The sequence below is a fragment of the Gobius niger genome, assembly GCF_951799975.1.
Source record: "Gobius niger genome assembly, chromosome: 21".
Classification (NCBI taxonomy): domain Eukaryota; kingdom Metazoa; phylum Chordata; class Actinopteri; order Gobiiformes; family Gobiidae; genus Gobius; species Gobius niger.
In genome coordinates this window covers 25,572,993-25,589,229 of record NC_136872.1, presented here as the reverse complement: position 1 = coordinate 25,589,229, position 16,237 = coordinate 25,572,993, and the positions used below count along the sequence as shown (strand labels likewise).

Here is a 16,237-nt window from a genome sequence, read left to right as displayed (position 1 = left end):
GGTCGTCACTAAGTGAACTAAGTGTTGCTGATACAGAGAATGTTCCGGTGGTTTGGCAAAGCGGTTCTTGCTCCGTGTGTCTGTGTCTTTATTTGGAGTAAATATATTCATTTACCGAGCGCATTTTCTCCAGTTCAGCTTTACCCAAATCTAAAGCTTCTCCACTGGACTAAATATAACGGCTCCACTGAAACAAACAGGTTTATTATTTCCCTTTGTAATAACTCTAACATCAGCAGGGCTTTAACAGGAGTTTATAAAATAATACTTTAGGAGTAAAATAAATAAAGGAGAGTCTCCAAATGTCAAACTCTGACTCTTTATCAGGATCAAGTCTTATCACTCATTGTATTGTTTTACTGTTTTATTGAGTTGCTGCTGAGCCGTGGCACTCCCTGGTTTAGAACTTTGCTCTTCGTCACGCGCCTCTGAAGAAGAGGAAGAGCCTCAGTCTGTTTCCTCCGTCTGCGCCTCAGGACTCTCTGGTAAGAACTACATTTCTCTGTATAACAGTAACTGGACAGTAATAAAGAGTTTGAAATGTGTTAGAGGTTCTTTATTTCATCATTTTAACTTCATCGTTATATAAGGAAGAACGACATGGTCAAGTCTGTAGAGGAAGGTGGACTTAATGAGACTGACTTTGATCCAATGAACGGTGCTTTAACCTCTGACCTCCCGCCTCAACCAAATGCATTCTGTCCTCTTTGGCCTTTATATAGGCCTGTGTAGCACCTCATTTGAAAGCTAAGACCCACAGAACTGATCTTTTTCCAAGCGTTGTTGCTGTGTTGTGTCACCTTTTGTATGTATTTTTTTTTTTTTTGTCACATTCTTGTTGAATTTTTGTCACATATTTGTTGACTTTTTTTTTTTAATTATTAGACAAAACAAAAAACACAACCACCTATCACCACATAAGTGTATATATACAAAGCATAAAATAAATAAATAAAAGACAAAATAAAATGAAATACTTCAATAAAGTAAAAAAGAAAAGAGACAAAAAACAAAAAGAGAGATAACAGCACGTGTTAGAGTCGACTCAATTCCATTCATAGGTCTAGATCATAAACATGCAGGTAAATGAGGATTAAGACAAATGGGTGATGAGAAAGTGTATTCAATTTTATATGTAGAAACACAGTCTTTCACAGCTGCAAACTGAGTGGGGAGTCTGAACATTCAGCTGCTGCCGTTGGTCTGGTAGAGCTGCCACTGAATTGGCTGGAACAAGGTGGTCTTCAAACACAGGTGAAATATCTCTATAGTAAAGTTATAATTTAAGACAGTCCAAGAATTTGGACCATTGGGATTGCACTTTAACATTACCATTTCTCTTAGCGAGCATTATTTCGTGAGATATTGTTTTTGTAAATGAGCCGAGTCATTCTTTACTGCTTGGCATCTCGGTGCTTTTCCAGTTCATTGAGATGAGTCTTAGAATTGATACAATACCTGTACACAGAATTTAGAATTTTACCTTGTTCAGCCCATTTACCAATTGTTGGTCGCACAATAAAGTTAACCTGGGTGATCTTGGCAGAATAGTTTGGACAACCTTCTCCAGGCAACATAGAGCACCATCCCACAGGAGGTAGAGAACCGGGCAATCCCACAGTGCATGGAGAAGAGTACCCGAAAAGTCCCACATCTCCAACACTTATCGTCTTTGTTTAGTCCCATCCGATGTAGTTTCGATGGAGTGTAATGTATCCTGAATAGTACCTTGAATAGAATACCTCTGCCTTTAGCTTCAGTTATAATTTTGCCGTTGTTATTGACTATTCTTTTCCACGTATCGCGAGTGATTTCACAGTCGAGGTCTCTCTGCCATATTCATCTCAAACCATCATTTAACCTCCCATCAGTTTTGCACAGTAACTTATAACATAGAGAAGCATTTACAACATGTTGAGCTGAGAGAAGTTCCTCGATAATATTTAATCCCTCTTTTTGCTTCCCAGCACAGGCTTTTGTTACATGATTATTTAGTTGCATATATCTCCAAGCGTCCTTACCCGTTAGATTAAGTCGGGTACGCATTTCATTGAGTGATAGATAAAGGTCATCCTTGTGAAGATCGTCTTAAGTGTGGACACCTTCCAATACAAATTTCTGGATTATACCATATTGATGAATAGTTCTGTAAATAGGGAGACCTTTTCATCATTCTATGTGATGCATGCCACACTTCTTTAGAATGCCGGAGTATTGGGTTTGAACTGTTTTTTCTTTTGTCTTTTGTGAAAGCACCTGTAGTGGTGTAAATGGGGTTACCATATTATTCTCTAACTCCATAAATTTAGGCAGGTCGCCTTCCATTTTCCTGAATTTGGCTAGTTTGGACAGTTCAAATGCTAAGTGATGCCGTTCAATGCTTGGAAGCCCCAGACCTCCCATCTCTACTGGGGTTTGTATCTTTTTAAAGCTTATTCGAGCCTTTTTTCCTTCCCAGAGAAAGTCCTTTACCAGATCATTGTATTGTTTAAAGAATGCCTTGGGAAAGGTAGTCGAGAGCATCATTAATATATAGTTTATTTTAGGAATGATGCTCATTTTGACGGCGTTTATTTTTCTCCATAAAGTCAATTTTAAGAGCTTCCATTTTTCAAACAGTTGTCTGATTTTTTGCAGGGCTGGTGTTGTGTTTATTGTTACTAATTCATCCAGATCTGCCACTATTGAGATGCCAAGATACTTTATACTGGTTTGTGTATATTTAAAGTTAAAGGAGGTAACCATTTCCAGTGCGCAGCTTGGAGATATAGGCAGCGCCTCAGATTTTTGCCAGTTCACTTTATATCCCGAAATCTTTGAGAATTTTTGTACGGTTTCCATGAGTTGACGAATTGAAGAGCTTGAGTCTTTCAAGAGTAACAATATGTCATCCGCATATAATAAAAGTTTATGCTCCTCATTACCTCCCTCAACTCCCTTTATATTGCTGTTCTGTCTTATAGCAATGGCCAAGGGCTCGAGTGCTATAAGAAAGAGCAATGGTGACAGAGGACAGCCTCGCTTTGTTGAGCAATGTAGTGTAAAGAAACGTGAAATCAGCCCATTTGTCAATACTGAGGCCCTTGAATTAGTATACATAACATGCATCCAACTGCGAACATTTGGACCAAAACCAAACCTTTTGAGGGCGATAGACAGGTGTTTCCACTCCACCCTGTCGAATGCTTTCTCCGCGTCTAGGGAGAGTGCAGTGACAGGGTGGGGTGATGATCTGTTAAGCCATATGAGAAGTAACAGCAGCCGGATACTGTCTGTACAGCTCCTTTTCTTCATGAATCCAACCTGATCTTTATAAATAATATTAGAGAGAACCTGCTCAAGTCTAGCAGCTAAAGTGTTTGATAATATCTTACCATCTGCATTGCATAAAGAAATTGGTCGATAATTGGCCGGAAGAGTAGTATCTCTGTCTTTTTTGGGCGTTAGTGTAATCAAGGCCTCCTTTAACGTTTGTGGAAGCTGTTTAGTCTCAAATGACTCGGAAAACACTTTTGTTAGTTCTGGTGCTAAAATATGTATCAGTTTTTTGTAATATTCTGCAGGAAGACCGTCCAGACCAGGAGACTTTCCGTCTTTAAGTTGTAAAATTGCCCTCCTAATTTCTTGCTCCGTAATGGGAGCCTCCATAATGTCTCTCTGGTCTTTGGAGAGCTGTGGTAATTGCAAACCATCGAAGAAGATATCAACATCCTCCTCTGTTGATCTGTCTTCTGATTGGTATAGGTTGTTGAGTTTTTGTCACATTTTTGTTGAATTTTTGTCACTTTTTGGTTGAATTTTTGTCACTTTTTGTTGCGTTACCTCCTTGTTTTCTTCTCATTTTTGTGGCTGTTTTGGTTCTTTTTTCCCCATGAAGCTTTTTGATTCGGGTAAAGCCAAACTGGATCCGTTCAGGTGGGAGTTAAGAGGTTAAAACTAAGATACAAAACTTTATGACTCACATGAACTTTATGGTTAAATCTGCTACAATATTCTACAATGTAGGTCAGAGACAGATCTTTTATGACTTGTTGTAACAAATTACAAGAGACGTCAATGTTTAGACTAATATTTAAAATCTGCCTTTGTCTGACATTTAGTCTTATCACTCATGACTTTACAGAGTTGTTTGTTGCAGGTTGATTCCTGCCTGACACTCCCTGGTTTAGAACTGGACCTTTGCTCTGAGTCACATGACTCTAAAGACGAGGAAGAGCCTCAGTCTGTTTCCTCCGTCTGCACCTCAGGACTCTCTGGTAACAACTCTTCATTTCTTTGTATAAACTCTTTATAATAATAATAATAATAATAATAATAATGTGTCAGATTTATACAGTGATGTTTGGGACACTCACAAACAGCAGAAAACAAAGTAAAGACAGTTTTAAGGAAAAGTTGAACAGGTGGTTTTGATGCTGATTTAAAGTTTGTTGGTGAGTCTGTGTTTCTGACGGGCTGTGGGGGTGAGTTCCAGAGGGGGGGGGGCGATGGTGAAGGCTTGGGCCCCCAGGGTCTGGTGGTTAGTGCGGGTGATTGCGGGGGGGGGGTGTTGGTGTTGCAGGAGCTCGGTGAGGTCGGGCGGGGCCAGGTTATGGAGGGACTTGTAGGTGAGGAGGCGGAGATTGTGTTGAACAGGGAGCCGGTGGAGCTGCTGGAGGACGGGGGGGGGTGAGGATTTCAGCTGTAGACTGGGTAAGGGAGGGGCGGAGGCGGAGGGAGGATGTTTTAGTGATGTGGTTAATGTGTGTTGGTGTGAGAGGGCGGAGTCCATTTTGATGCCGAAGTTGCTTACAGAGGTGGGGGGGGAGACTGTGTCTGTCGATGAGGAGGGTAAAGGGGGGGGGGGGATTTGGTGGAGATGTAGAGCTGAGTGTCGTGGGTCTAAAACCCCCCATGTACCAAGTAATCATCACTCAACAGCTCACAGAAGAACCAGTTATTGTATAATTGATCCAAAAGTTCTATGAGTCTAAAAGTTACTATTGCCCCACCTCCAGTGTTTCCCCCACAGGACGGGCCGCCCTCAGCGCCCTCAGCGCCCTCAGCGCCCCCGCCCTCAGCGCCCCCGCCCTCAGCGCCCTCGCCCTCAGCGCCCTCGCCCTCAGCGCCCTCAGCGCCCCCGCCCTCAGCGCCCCCGCCCTCAGCGCCCTCAGCGCCCTCAGCGCCCTCAGCGCCCCCGCCCTCAGCGCCCCCGCCCTCAGTGCCCTCAGCGCCCTCAGCGCCCCCGCACTCTCAGGACCATAGCCTTTTATTATGCTGCTAATCTCTTTACCAAGTCCGGTCCATCAATCCATTCCGGTTTTTGTTTTCTGAGATCGTATACGCCGGTTCACCCAGTCCGTGTTTTTACAGATCCAGTCCGTGTTTTTACAGATCCAGTCCGTGTTTTTACAGATCCAGTCCGTGTTTTTACAGATCCAGTCCGTGTTTTTTACAGATCCAGTCCGTGTTTTTACAGATCCAGTCCGTGTTTTTACAGATCCAGTCTGTGTTTTTACAGATCCAGTCCGTGTTTTTACAGATCCAGTCCGTGTTTTTACAGATCCAGTCCGTGTTTTTACAGATCCAGTCCGTGTTTTTACAGATCCAGTCCGTGTTTTTACAGATCCAGTCCGTGTTTTTTACAGATCCAGTCCGTGTTTTTACAGATCCAGTCCGTGTTTTTTACAGATCCAGTCCGTGTTTTTACAGATCCAGTCCGTGTTTTTACAGATCCAGTCCGTGTTTTTACAGATCCAGTCCGTGTTTTTACAGATCCAGTCCGTGTTTTTACAGATCCAGTCCGTGTTTTTACAGACCCAGTCCGTGTTTTTACAGATCCAGTCCGTGTTTTTACAGATCCAGTCCGTGTTTGGTGCTCAGTGACCCAGGCCAGGCTGTGGTGTTTGTTTGAGGCAGAGACAGGAGCCTCTACAGAGCGAGGAAGTTCAACCAGAGCCATTAGACGACAGTAAAATAACATTAAATCCCTTTGACACTTTGTAAAGAATCAAATCCAGCACGAGCTAAACGCAGCAGCTGAGTTTATCCTGAACTGTCTCACGTGTGGGATTGTTATTGGTCTGACATGTGTCCTCTTAGATCATAAACTGTGGAACTCACTGATCAATATGAAACATGAACATGAGGAAAATCCAAACACCCGTGGGGAAAATGAAATAATGGTTAATTTTAGGCTAATCTAATAATAGTTTGCTACATTTCAAACATAGTGTTGTTTCCTACATCCTCAAAATGCTTTACAGTTACTCTGAATTAATGAAGTATCATTATAGAAATTCAACATTTGTTAAAATCACTTTCTAATAGGACACATGTCAGAACAATAACAATCCCACATGTGAGACAGATGCTGCAGCTTCAACAGGTCGATGTCACTGAGCACAAAACACGGACTGGATCTGCAAAAACCTGGACGGGGTGAACCGACAGGTGAGGTACAGCAGTGAACAGGTGAATGGGCTGTTAGTGACTTTGTGTTTCCTGTCTTTGCCTTCCTCAACTGGAACACTTTTATGAACGAGCTCCTCCGCTGCTCCTACAATAGGTTTGTGCCAAAAGAAGCCTGTGTCCACCACAGGGCAAAGCTCCAGTTATTTAGGGGAATAAAAATGTCAGGCCAAAGAAAAGAGAAAATGTTTTTAAATGTTCACCAATACAAATGTTTCTGTCGTCTGTGATCACGGTGACCCTTTCATCAAAATGTCTTCCCTGAAATACTTAGCCCTGAGTTTGAAATGTTCCAGTGTTAGAGGTTCTTTAGGCTGAAGGAGACAGGAGTTGAACTGAAGACTGTGAGAAACTGTGCAGTGAAAGGAAGGACAGACTGAGGAGCAGCTTTAGGACCATGTTAAAGGAGATGATTACACACACAACATGATTGAACACTGGAAACATTGCAATATTCACATCGTTTTGATATTTATGTCCCAAATGTGTTTCAGAAATGGCCTCTCGGAGCCCGAGCCGCTCTGAGGAGCAGTTCCTGTGCTCCATCTGTCTGGAGGTGTTCTCTGAGCCCGTCTCCACTCCATGTGGACACAACTTCTGCAAACGCTGCATCTCTCACACCTGGGACTCTAAAGCCGTCTGTAAATGTCCACTGTGTAACAGGAGCTTCTCCATCAGACCTGAGCTCAGCGTCAACACCTTCATCTCTGAGATGGTCTCACAGCTCAAACTGGAGAAGAGGAGCAGCTCTATGGAGAACATGCCCGACTTCAGTGAAGTCCAGTGTGACGTCTGCTCTGAGCCCAAACTGAAGGCAGTGAAGTCCTGCCTGGTCTGTCTGTCCTCGTTCTGTGAGAGCCACCTCCAGCCTCATCTGAGCGCGCCCAGACTGAAGAGACACCAGCTGATGGAGCCTGTGGACGACCTGGAGGACAGGATGTGTCCCACACACGACCAGCCGCTGAAGCTCTACTGCAGCACTGATCAGAAGGCCATCTGTGTGGTATGTTCTGCTCTGGAGCACAAGAACCACACGCTGGTTTCTCTGAAGGAGGCGTTTGAGCAGGAGAAGGTCTCTCTGCAGCAGACTGTGGCTGAGAACCAGCGTCTGGTGGAGCAGAGGAGGCTGAAGGTCCAGGAGATCACAGCTGCCCTGGAGCTCAGTGAGAGAGAGGCTCAGAGAGAGACACAGCAGATGGTGAAGGTCTTCAGTGACATCATGGAGTCTGTGCAGAGATGTTTGGACCATCACACCAAAGTCCTGGAACAAAGTCTTTCTAAACATAAGGAGCGCGCTCAGGCCTTGATCCAACAGCTGCAGCAGGAGATGTGTGAGCTGGAGAAGAGCAGCACTGAGGCCCAGCAGCTCTCACTCTCTACAGACCCCCTCCACTTTCTACAGCGCTGCCCTGCACTGCCCCCTGCTGGCCTGAAGGACTGGAGCAGCGTGAGCTTTGAGCCACAGACGTGTGAGGGCAGTGCGGCCCGAGCTCTGTCTGAGCTGGAGACAAGTCTCTCACAGAAGATCAACAAAGTCTTTAAAGAAGAGCTGAGGAGAGTTCAGACGTTTGCTGTGGACGTCACTCTGGACCCAGACTCTGCTCATCCTGATCTGGATCTGTCTGAAGATCTCAAGCAGGTTCATCACACTGATGTGAGGAAGACGCTCCCAAACTCTGCTCAGAGGTTTACTAGATATGCTAATGTTTTAGGAAAACAGAGTTTCTCTTCAGGCAGGTTCTACTTTGAGGTTCAGGTCGAAGAGAAAACTGAGTGGGATTTAGGCGTCGCCCAAGAGTCCGTCAACAGGAAGGGAAAGATCTATCTGAGCCCAAAGAACGGATTCTGGACCATTGGGTTGAGAGACAAAGATCAGTACAGCGCCAATGCTAGCCCTTCTGTCCTCCTGTCTCCACTGAGGCCTCCTCAGAAGGTCGGGGTGTTTGTGGACTATGGAGCAGGTCTGGTCTCCTTTCATGACGTAGATTCTGCAGATCTCCTCTACTCCTTCACTGGCTGCTGCTTCAGGGAGAAACTCTTTCCTTTTTTCAGTCCCTGTAACAATTCTGGAGGAACAAATGCTGCTCCTCTGATCATCTCAGCTGTGGACACAGAGTCTCCAGTTTGTGAAGGTCTTAAATGAAACACTTGTATCTGAACAGCAGCTCCAACAGTGACTCAGGCTTTGTTTGTGTGTTGGTTTGTGTCTCTGCTGCAGGACAGACAATAAGGATCTTCTTGTGTGTAAAAAGTGTGAATAAGGAAAGAGCCGGTGTTTCCTGAGTTCATATGAGACGTTAGAATAAAGGGCTCTGTACAAAGTCTTCACTTTACATTCTCTGCTTTTGCTTCACGTGTCACAGAACTCACCCTAAAGATCCTACTCTACATGTTTTAGTGCATTTGGGATTTCTTTAAATAAACTCCTTATTAATGGAATATTCTGTCAAAATGTCAATGATTGTGTTTGGGACAAAAAAGATCAATAAACTCTTGGAAAATGTGTTTTGTTTGTTGTGATTTTGTGGAGAGGACAGAGCTCATGAACCAACACATTTATCAAAGATCTAAAAACAAACAAACATAGAATATTATGGACTCTGAGGGCGGTGTCGTCCTGGTGACTGGAGGTGCAGATGTTTGTGTACAGGGAGAAGAGCCAGGGGGAAAGTTCACAGCCCTGAGGAGCCCCAGTGTTTGCACGTGCTGGAAGTCAGTGATCCACCTGCAGAGGGAGTCGGCCCTGAGCTGGTAGAGCTTGTCCAGGGAGGACGGTGCTGAAGGCAGAGCTGAAGTCCACAAACAGGATCCTGGCGTAGGTTCCTGAGGAGTCCAGATGCTCCAGGAGGAAGTGGAGGGGCCAGATCGACTCCACAGACCTGTAGGTGAACTGCAGCGGGTCCAGGAGGGGGCGGTGATGTTCTGGAGGTGGGGCAGGACCAAGCGCTCAAAAGACTTCATGACCACAGACGTCAGCGCCACCGGCCTGTGGTCATGAAGTCCTGTGGTCATGAAGTCCTGTGGTCATGAACTCCTTTGGTCATGAAGTCCTGTGGTCATGAAGTCCTGTGGTCATGAAGTCCTGTGGTCATGAAGTCCTGTGATCATGAAGTCCTGTGGTCATGAAGTCCTGTGGTCATGAAGTCCTGTGGTCATGAAGTCCTGTGGTCATGAAGTCCTGTGGTCATGAAGTCCTGTGGTCATGAACTCCTTTGGTCATGAAGTCCTGTGGTCATGAAGTCCTGTGGTCATGAAGTCCTGTGATCATGAAGGCCTGTGGTCATGAAGTCCTGTGATCATGAAGGCCTGTGGTCTGTGGTTTCTTGGGAACAGGGACGATGTGAAGCAGGACGACACATGGCACGACTCCAGGGCCAAGACCCAAACCAAGACCCGAACCAAGACCTGAACCATGACCCAGTCTAAAACCAAGACCCGAACCAAGACCTGAACCAAGACCCAAACCAAGACCCAAGCCAAGACCCAAACCAAGACCCAGACTAAAACCAAGACACGAACCAAGACCCGAACCATGACCCAGTCTAAAACCAAGACCCGAACCAAGACCTGAACCAAGACCTGAACCAAGACCCAAACCAAGACCCGAACCAAGACCCAAACCAAGACCCAAACCAAGACCTGAACCAAGACCCGAACCAAGACCCAGACTAAAACCAAGACACGAACCAAGACCCGAACCATGACCCAGACTAAAACCAAGACCCAAACTGTGCTGTCCAGCTCTGTGTTCTCCCCTCCTCCCGCCCACTGCAGGAAATGCAACCAGGTGGATCACATGATCCAATCAAGGACATGGTGTTGCCTCTTGACACACAAAAGTGCAGAGACAGAGAGCAGTTGGAGCTGCTCAAATACTTGGACTGAAAGGACTGAATTGCAGTAAACCAGCCTTTCTAGAGACTGTGGAGGACAGCCGGTAAGGGCAAAATGCTCTGTTTTTGTTTCTGTTGTGTTTTGTATATCTCTTGGCTGATTTGTTTTAAGTTAAAACTGATTTGATATGCTAAAATAATGCCTTTGTTTAATTAAAAATACTAAAATTGTGGTTAAAATGTTAAAAGAACTACCATTTCATGATATTTACATTTTGTTTTGTATCTGTTTTTTCTGAGGTTTTTCACCTGCTGACAAGAGTCACAGCATCAAATAAAGAGAAAGAAAAGGAAAAAGATGTCTGTGTCTTGGAGTGAAATCCAGTTGGTTTATACCCCACGTTAGAAAGGCAGCCTCTCAAGTTGGGCGCTGCAAAGAAACTTGACACAAACCATGACCCAAACCATGACCCAGACTAAAACCAAGACCCAAACCAAGACCCAGACTAAAACCAAGACCCAAACCAAGACCCAGACTAAAACCAAGACCCGAACCAAGACCCAGACTAAAACCAAGACCCGAACCATGACCAAGACTAAAACCAAGACCCGAACCATGACCCAGACTAAAACCAAGACCCAAACCAAGACCAAGACTAAAACCAAGACCCGAACCATGACCAAGACTAAAACCAAGACCCAAACCAAGACCCAGACTAAAACCAAGACCCGAACCAAGACCCAGACTAAAACCAAGACCCGAACCATGACCAAGACTAAAACCAAGACCCGAACCATGACCAAGACTAAAACCAAGACCCAAACCAAGACCCAGACTAAAACCAAGACCCGAACCAAGACCCAAACCATGACCAAGACTAAAACCAAGACCCAAACCAAGACCCAGACTAAAACCAAGACCCGAACCAAGACCCAAACCATGACCAAGACTAAAACCAAGACCCAAACCAAGACCCAGACTAAAACCAAGACCCGAACCATGACCAAGACTAAAACCAAGACCCGAACCATGACCCAGACTAAAACCAAGACCCGAACCATGACCAAGACTAAAACCAAGACCCGAACCAAGACCCAGACTAAAACCAAGACCCGAACCATGACCAAGACTAAAACCAAGACCCGAACCATGACCAAGACTAAAACCAAGACCCAAACCATGACCCGAACCATGAGCCAGACTAAAGCCAAGACCCGAACCAAGACCCGAACCATGACCCAGACTAAAACCAAGACCCGAACCAAGACCCAGACTAAAACCAAGACCCGAACCATGACCCGAACCATGACCCAGACTAAAACCAAGACCCGAACCAAGACCCAGACTAAAACCAAGACCCGAACCAAGATCCGAACCATGACCCAGACTAAAACCAAGACCCGAACCAAGACCCGAACCAAGACCCGAACCAAGACCCAGACTAAAACCAAGACCCGAACCATGACCCAGACTAAAACCAAGACCCGAACCAAGACCCAGACTAAAACCAAGACCCAAACCAAGACCCAGACTAAAACCAAGACCCGAACCAAGACCCGAACCATGAGCCAGACTAAAACCAAGACCCGAACCATGACCCGAACCATGAGCCAGACTAAAACCAAGACCCAAACCAAGACCCGAACCATGAGCCAGACTAAAACCAAGACCCGAACCAAGACCCGAACCATGAGCCAGACTAAAACCAAGACCCGAACAAAGATCCAAACCAAGACCCAGACTAAAACCAAGACCCGAACAAAGATCCAAACCATGACCCAGACTAAAACCAAGACCAGAGTAAGACCAGACCAAGACCTGAACAAAGATAAGACCAGGACCAAGACCTGATCAATTACCAATCAATGATCAATATCTCAAAAACGAAGTGCGCACAAACGCTAATTTTATGTGCACAAACGAAGCACAAACGAAGCACAAATGAATGACACCATTTTGAAGCAAATCGGACACTATGGGGGGGCTAACTTCACTATGGGGGGGCTAACTTCACTATGGGGGCTAACTTCACTATGGGGGGGCTAACTTCACTATGGGGGGCTAACTTCACTATGGGGGGCTAACTTCACTATGGGGGGGGCTACCTTCACTATGGGGGGGCTAACTTCACTATGGGGCTAACTTCACTATGGGGGGGCTAACTTCACACAAGTCAGAAACTTATGAGTTGACGGAGTTGTTGTGAGCTGATTCCTGCTGCGCGTCGGCACTTCCTGACTCAGAACATGGTCCGCCTTGATTCGTGCTCGGAGTCGCATGTCTCTACAGAACAGGAAGTCACATCTACGGAAGAGTCTGTTTCCTCCGTCTGCACCTCAGGACTCTCTGGTAAGAACTCTTGTACATTTCTTTGTATAAACTCTGTATCGTGGGCTGATTTCTGAGGTTGAATCCTGTTTAAAGTTTACAACAAACTCCCGGAGAGGCGGATCACGTCCAGAGCCAGATTTATGAGCAACAGCAACAGTTCAGACTCACAGAACGATGTGGTTGTTCCAGGCCTTGAACGTGTCCACAAGACAAAGAGGTCTGACTCCACTTTGTTTGGAATAAGAGGAAATAATATAGATGTAAAAACTATTATGGAAACACATGTAGAAGTGTCTCAATAAGAAGTCAGTTTAAAAGCTGCAGACAAACGAATCCTCCAGATGTAAGTCGTCCGGACTGAACCTGCTGTCAGTGTCAGGTTTGTGTTTTTCTACTTCCTCAGTTTGAAGGATAAAGCCTGTGGAGACGGTTTGATCAAAGCTTTATGTGACACTTCAGTACAAATCCCATAATAACAGAGGCTTCGAGACAGACCTTCATAGGAAAAGGTTCTGTCGTCTGGACTGGGCAGTTTGACCGTTGATATTATATAAATGTTTAAGGATCAGTGACAGTGAGATTCATTCACAGCTCTAGTTATGAAGAAGAAAAGCTTGAAATGGTTCAGATACATTTGTGTGACTTTAGTGAAGCTAAAATATTACAGGTCTAAAGTGTTAAAATGTCATTCAGTCTCATAAAGGCCAAAAGTGGAGACAATCTTCCAAACATGAGTGTGATGTTGATCAGGAGAAGAAGAAGAAAGTGACAGGTTTGTGAATCCAATCACTGTCAAATAATGATCATGGAAACATTTGGGATTTTCTTTAAAAACTGTTTCTCTCCCGTAGAGTTGTATTGGCACCGGCTCCCACTGAACACAATTATATAACACGCAACCTGTACATGACAAAAACAACACTTTGTGATCATCTACACACATTATTTAACACTTTGATGTGTTTCAGAAATGGCCTCTCGGAGCCCGAGCCGCTCTGAGGAGCAGTTCCTGTGCTCCATCTGTCTGGAGGTGTTCTCTGAGCCCGTCTCCACTCCATGTGGACACAACTTCTGCAAACGCTGCATCTCTCAGGCCTGGGACACTAAAGCCGTCTGTAAATGTCCACTGTGTAACAGGAGCTTCTCCATCAGACCTGAGCTCTGCGTCAACACCTTCATCTCTGAGATGGTCTCACAGCTCAAACTGGAGAAGAGGAGCAGCTCTATGGAGAACAGGACCACGTTCAGTGAAGTCCAGTGTGACGTCTGCTCTGAGCCCAAACTGAAGGCAGTGAAGTCCTGCCTGGTCTGTCTGTCCTCGTTCTGTGAGAGCCACCTCCAGCCTCATCTGAGCGCGCCCAGACTGAAGAGACACCAGCTGATGGAGCCTGTGGACGACCTGGAGGACAGGATCTGTCCCACACACGACCAGCCGCTGAAGCTCTACTGCAGCACTGATCAGAAGGCCATCTGTGTGGTATGTTCTGCTCTGGAGCACAAGAACCACACGCTGGTTTCTCTGAAGGAGGCGTTTGAGCAGGAGAAGGTCTCTCTGCAGCAGACTGTGGCTGAGAACCAGCGTCTGGTGGAGCAGAGGAGGCTGAAGGTCCAGGAGATCACAGCTGCCCTGGAGCTCAGTGAGAGAGAGGCTCAGAGAGAGACACAGCAGATGGTGAAGGTCTTCAGTGACATCATGGAGTCTGTGCAGAGATGTTTGGACCATCACACCAAAGTCCTGGAACAAAGTCTTTCTAAACATAAGGAGCGCGCTCAGGCCTTGATCCAACAGCTGCAGCAGGAGATGTGTGAGCTGGAGAAGAGCAGCACTGAGGCCCAGCAGCTCTCACTCTCTACAGACCCCCTCCACTTTCTACAGCGCTGCCCTGCACTGCCCCCTGCTGGCCTGAAGGACTGGAGCAGCGTGAGCTTTGAGCCGCAGACGTGTGAGGGCAGTGCGGCCCGAGCTCTGTCTGAGCTGGAGACAAGTCTCTCACAGAAGATCAAACAACTGCCTTCAACCTTAGAGCTGAGGAGAGTTCAGACGTTTGCTGTGGACGTCACTCTGGACCCAGACTCTGCTCATCCTAAACTGGATCTGTCTGAAGATCTCAAACAGGTTCATCTCACTGATGTGAAGAAGAAGCTCCCAGACTCTCCTCAGAGGTTTAATACATGTGCTAATGTTTTAGGAAAACAGAGTTTCTCTTCAGGCAGGTCCTACTTTGAGGTTCAGGTCAAAGGGAAAACTCAGTGGGATTTAGGCGTCGCCCAAGAGTCCGTCAACAGGAAGGGAAAGATCAATCTGAGCCCAAAGGACGGATTCTGGACCATTTGGTTGAGAGACAAAGATCAGTACAGCGCCAATGCTAGCCCTTCTGTCCTCCTGTCTCCACTGAGGCCTCCTCAGAAGGTCGGGGTGTTTGTGGACTATGGAGCAGGTCTGGTTTCCTTTTATGACGTAGATTCTGCAGATCTCCTCTACTCCTTCACTGGCTGCTGCTTCAGGGAGAAACTCTTTCCTTTTTTCTGTCCTGAACCCAATAAAGGAGGAACAAACTCTGCTCCTCTGATCATCTCAGCTGTGGACACAGAGTCTCCAGTTTGTGAAGGTCTTAAATGAAACACTTGTATCTGAACAGCAGCTCCAACAGTGACTCAGGCTTTGTTTGTGTGTTGGTTTGTGTCTCTGCTGCAGGACAGACAATAAGGATCTTCTTGTGTGTAAAAAGTGTGAATAAGGAAAGAGCCGGTGTTTCCTGAGTTCATATGAGACGTTAGAATAAAGGGCTCTGTACAAAGTCTTCACTTTACATTCTCTGCTTTTGCTTCACGTGTCACAGAACTCACCCTAAAGATCCTACTCTACATGTTTTAGTGCATTTGGGATTTCTTTAAATAAACTCCTTATTAATGGAATATTCTGTCAAAATGTCAATGATTGTGTTTGGGACAAAAAAGATCAATAAACCCTTGGAAAATGTGTTTTATTTGTTGTGATTTTGTGGAGAGGACAGAGAGATCCAAAAACAAACAAACATAGAATATTATCGGTTATTTACAACCACCCAATCTATGCTGCGTCCACACCAAACGCGTTTTGGGCGTCAAAAACGCGCCTAAAGCCCGTAGTTGGACGGTTGTGTTACTAAAGTCAGACGTTCTGGTGTCAGCTCAGAGTCTGGTCGTCCATCTTGGAAGTAGCTGTTCCCTGAAATAAACCTGCTACAGCTCATTGTTGATTAAAAGTCTGTAATAAACCACAGATGTGTGAAGCCTCAGTGTGTGATCGTCATAAAGCTGCTCTGTGTCGTTACGGCTTCATTGTTATTAGTGCTTAATGCTTGTTTTCATGGGAGAAAACCGGAGCTCAATGCGAGCTAACGGAGCTAACTGAGCTAACGGAGCTAACGGAGCTAACAGAGCTAACTGAGCTAACGGAGCTAACTGAGCTAACGGAGCTAACTGAGCTAACTGAGCTAACGGAGCTAACTGAGCTAACTGAGCTAACTGAGCTAACAGAGCTAACTGAGCTAACTGAGCTAACTGAGCTAACAGAGCTAACTGAGCTAACAGAGCTAACTGAGCTAACTGAGCTAACTGAGCTAACGGAGCTAACTGAGCT

At 45.6% G+C, this 16,237-nt stretch overlaps 2 protein-coding genes across 2 annotated transcripts; both read left to right on the top strand.

Annotated features, from left to right (window-relative positions):
* Positions 1 to 457: 457 nt before the first annotated feature.
* On the top strand, positions 458 to 8,593 carry LOC306980669 (E3 ubiquitin-protein ligase TRIM21-like; the record flags this gene model as incomplete). The annotated part of the gene is made up of 2 exons (XM_079580097.1): positions 458 to 485; positions 6,945 to 8,593. The coding sequence occupies exon 2, from the start codon at positions 6,947 to 6,949 to the stop codon at positions 8,591 to 8,593; it is 1,647 nt and encodes a 548-aa protein (XP_079436223.1). The 5' UTR covers positions 458 to 485; positions 6,945 to 6,946.
* Positions 8,594 to 13,585: 4,992 nt separating this feature from the next.
* LOC306980668 (E3 ubiquitin-protein ligase TRIM21-like) lies at positions 13,586 to 15,235 on the top strand (the record flags this gene model as incomplete). Its single annotated transcript, XM_079580096.1, has 1 exon — positions 13,586 to 15,235. The coding sequence occupies one exon, from the start codon at positions 13,586 to 13,588 to the stop codon at positions 15,233 to 15,235; it is 1,650 nt and encodes a 549-aa protein (XP_079436222.1).
* Between the last annotated feature and the right edge of the window lie 1,002 nt (positions 15,236 to 16,237).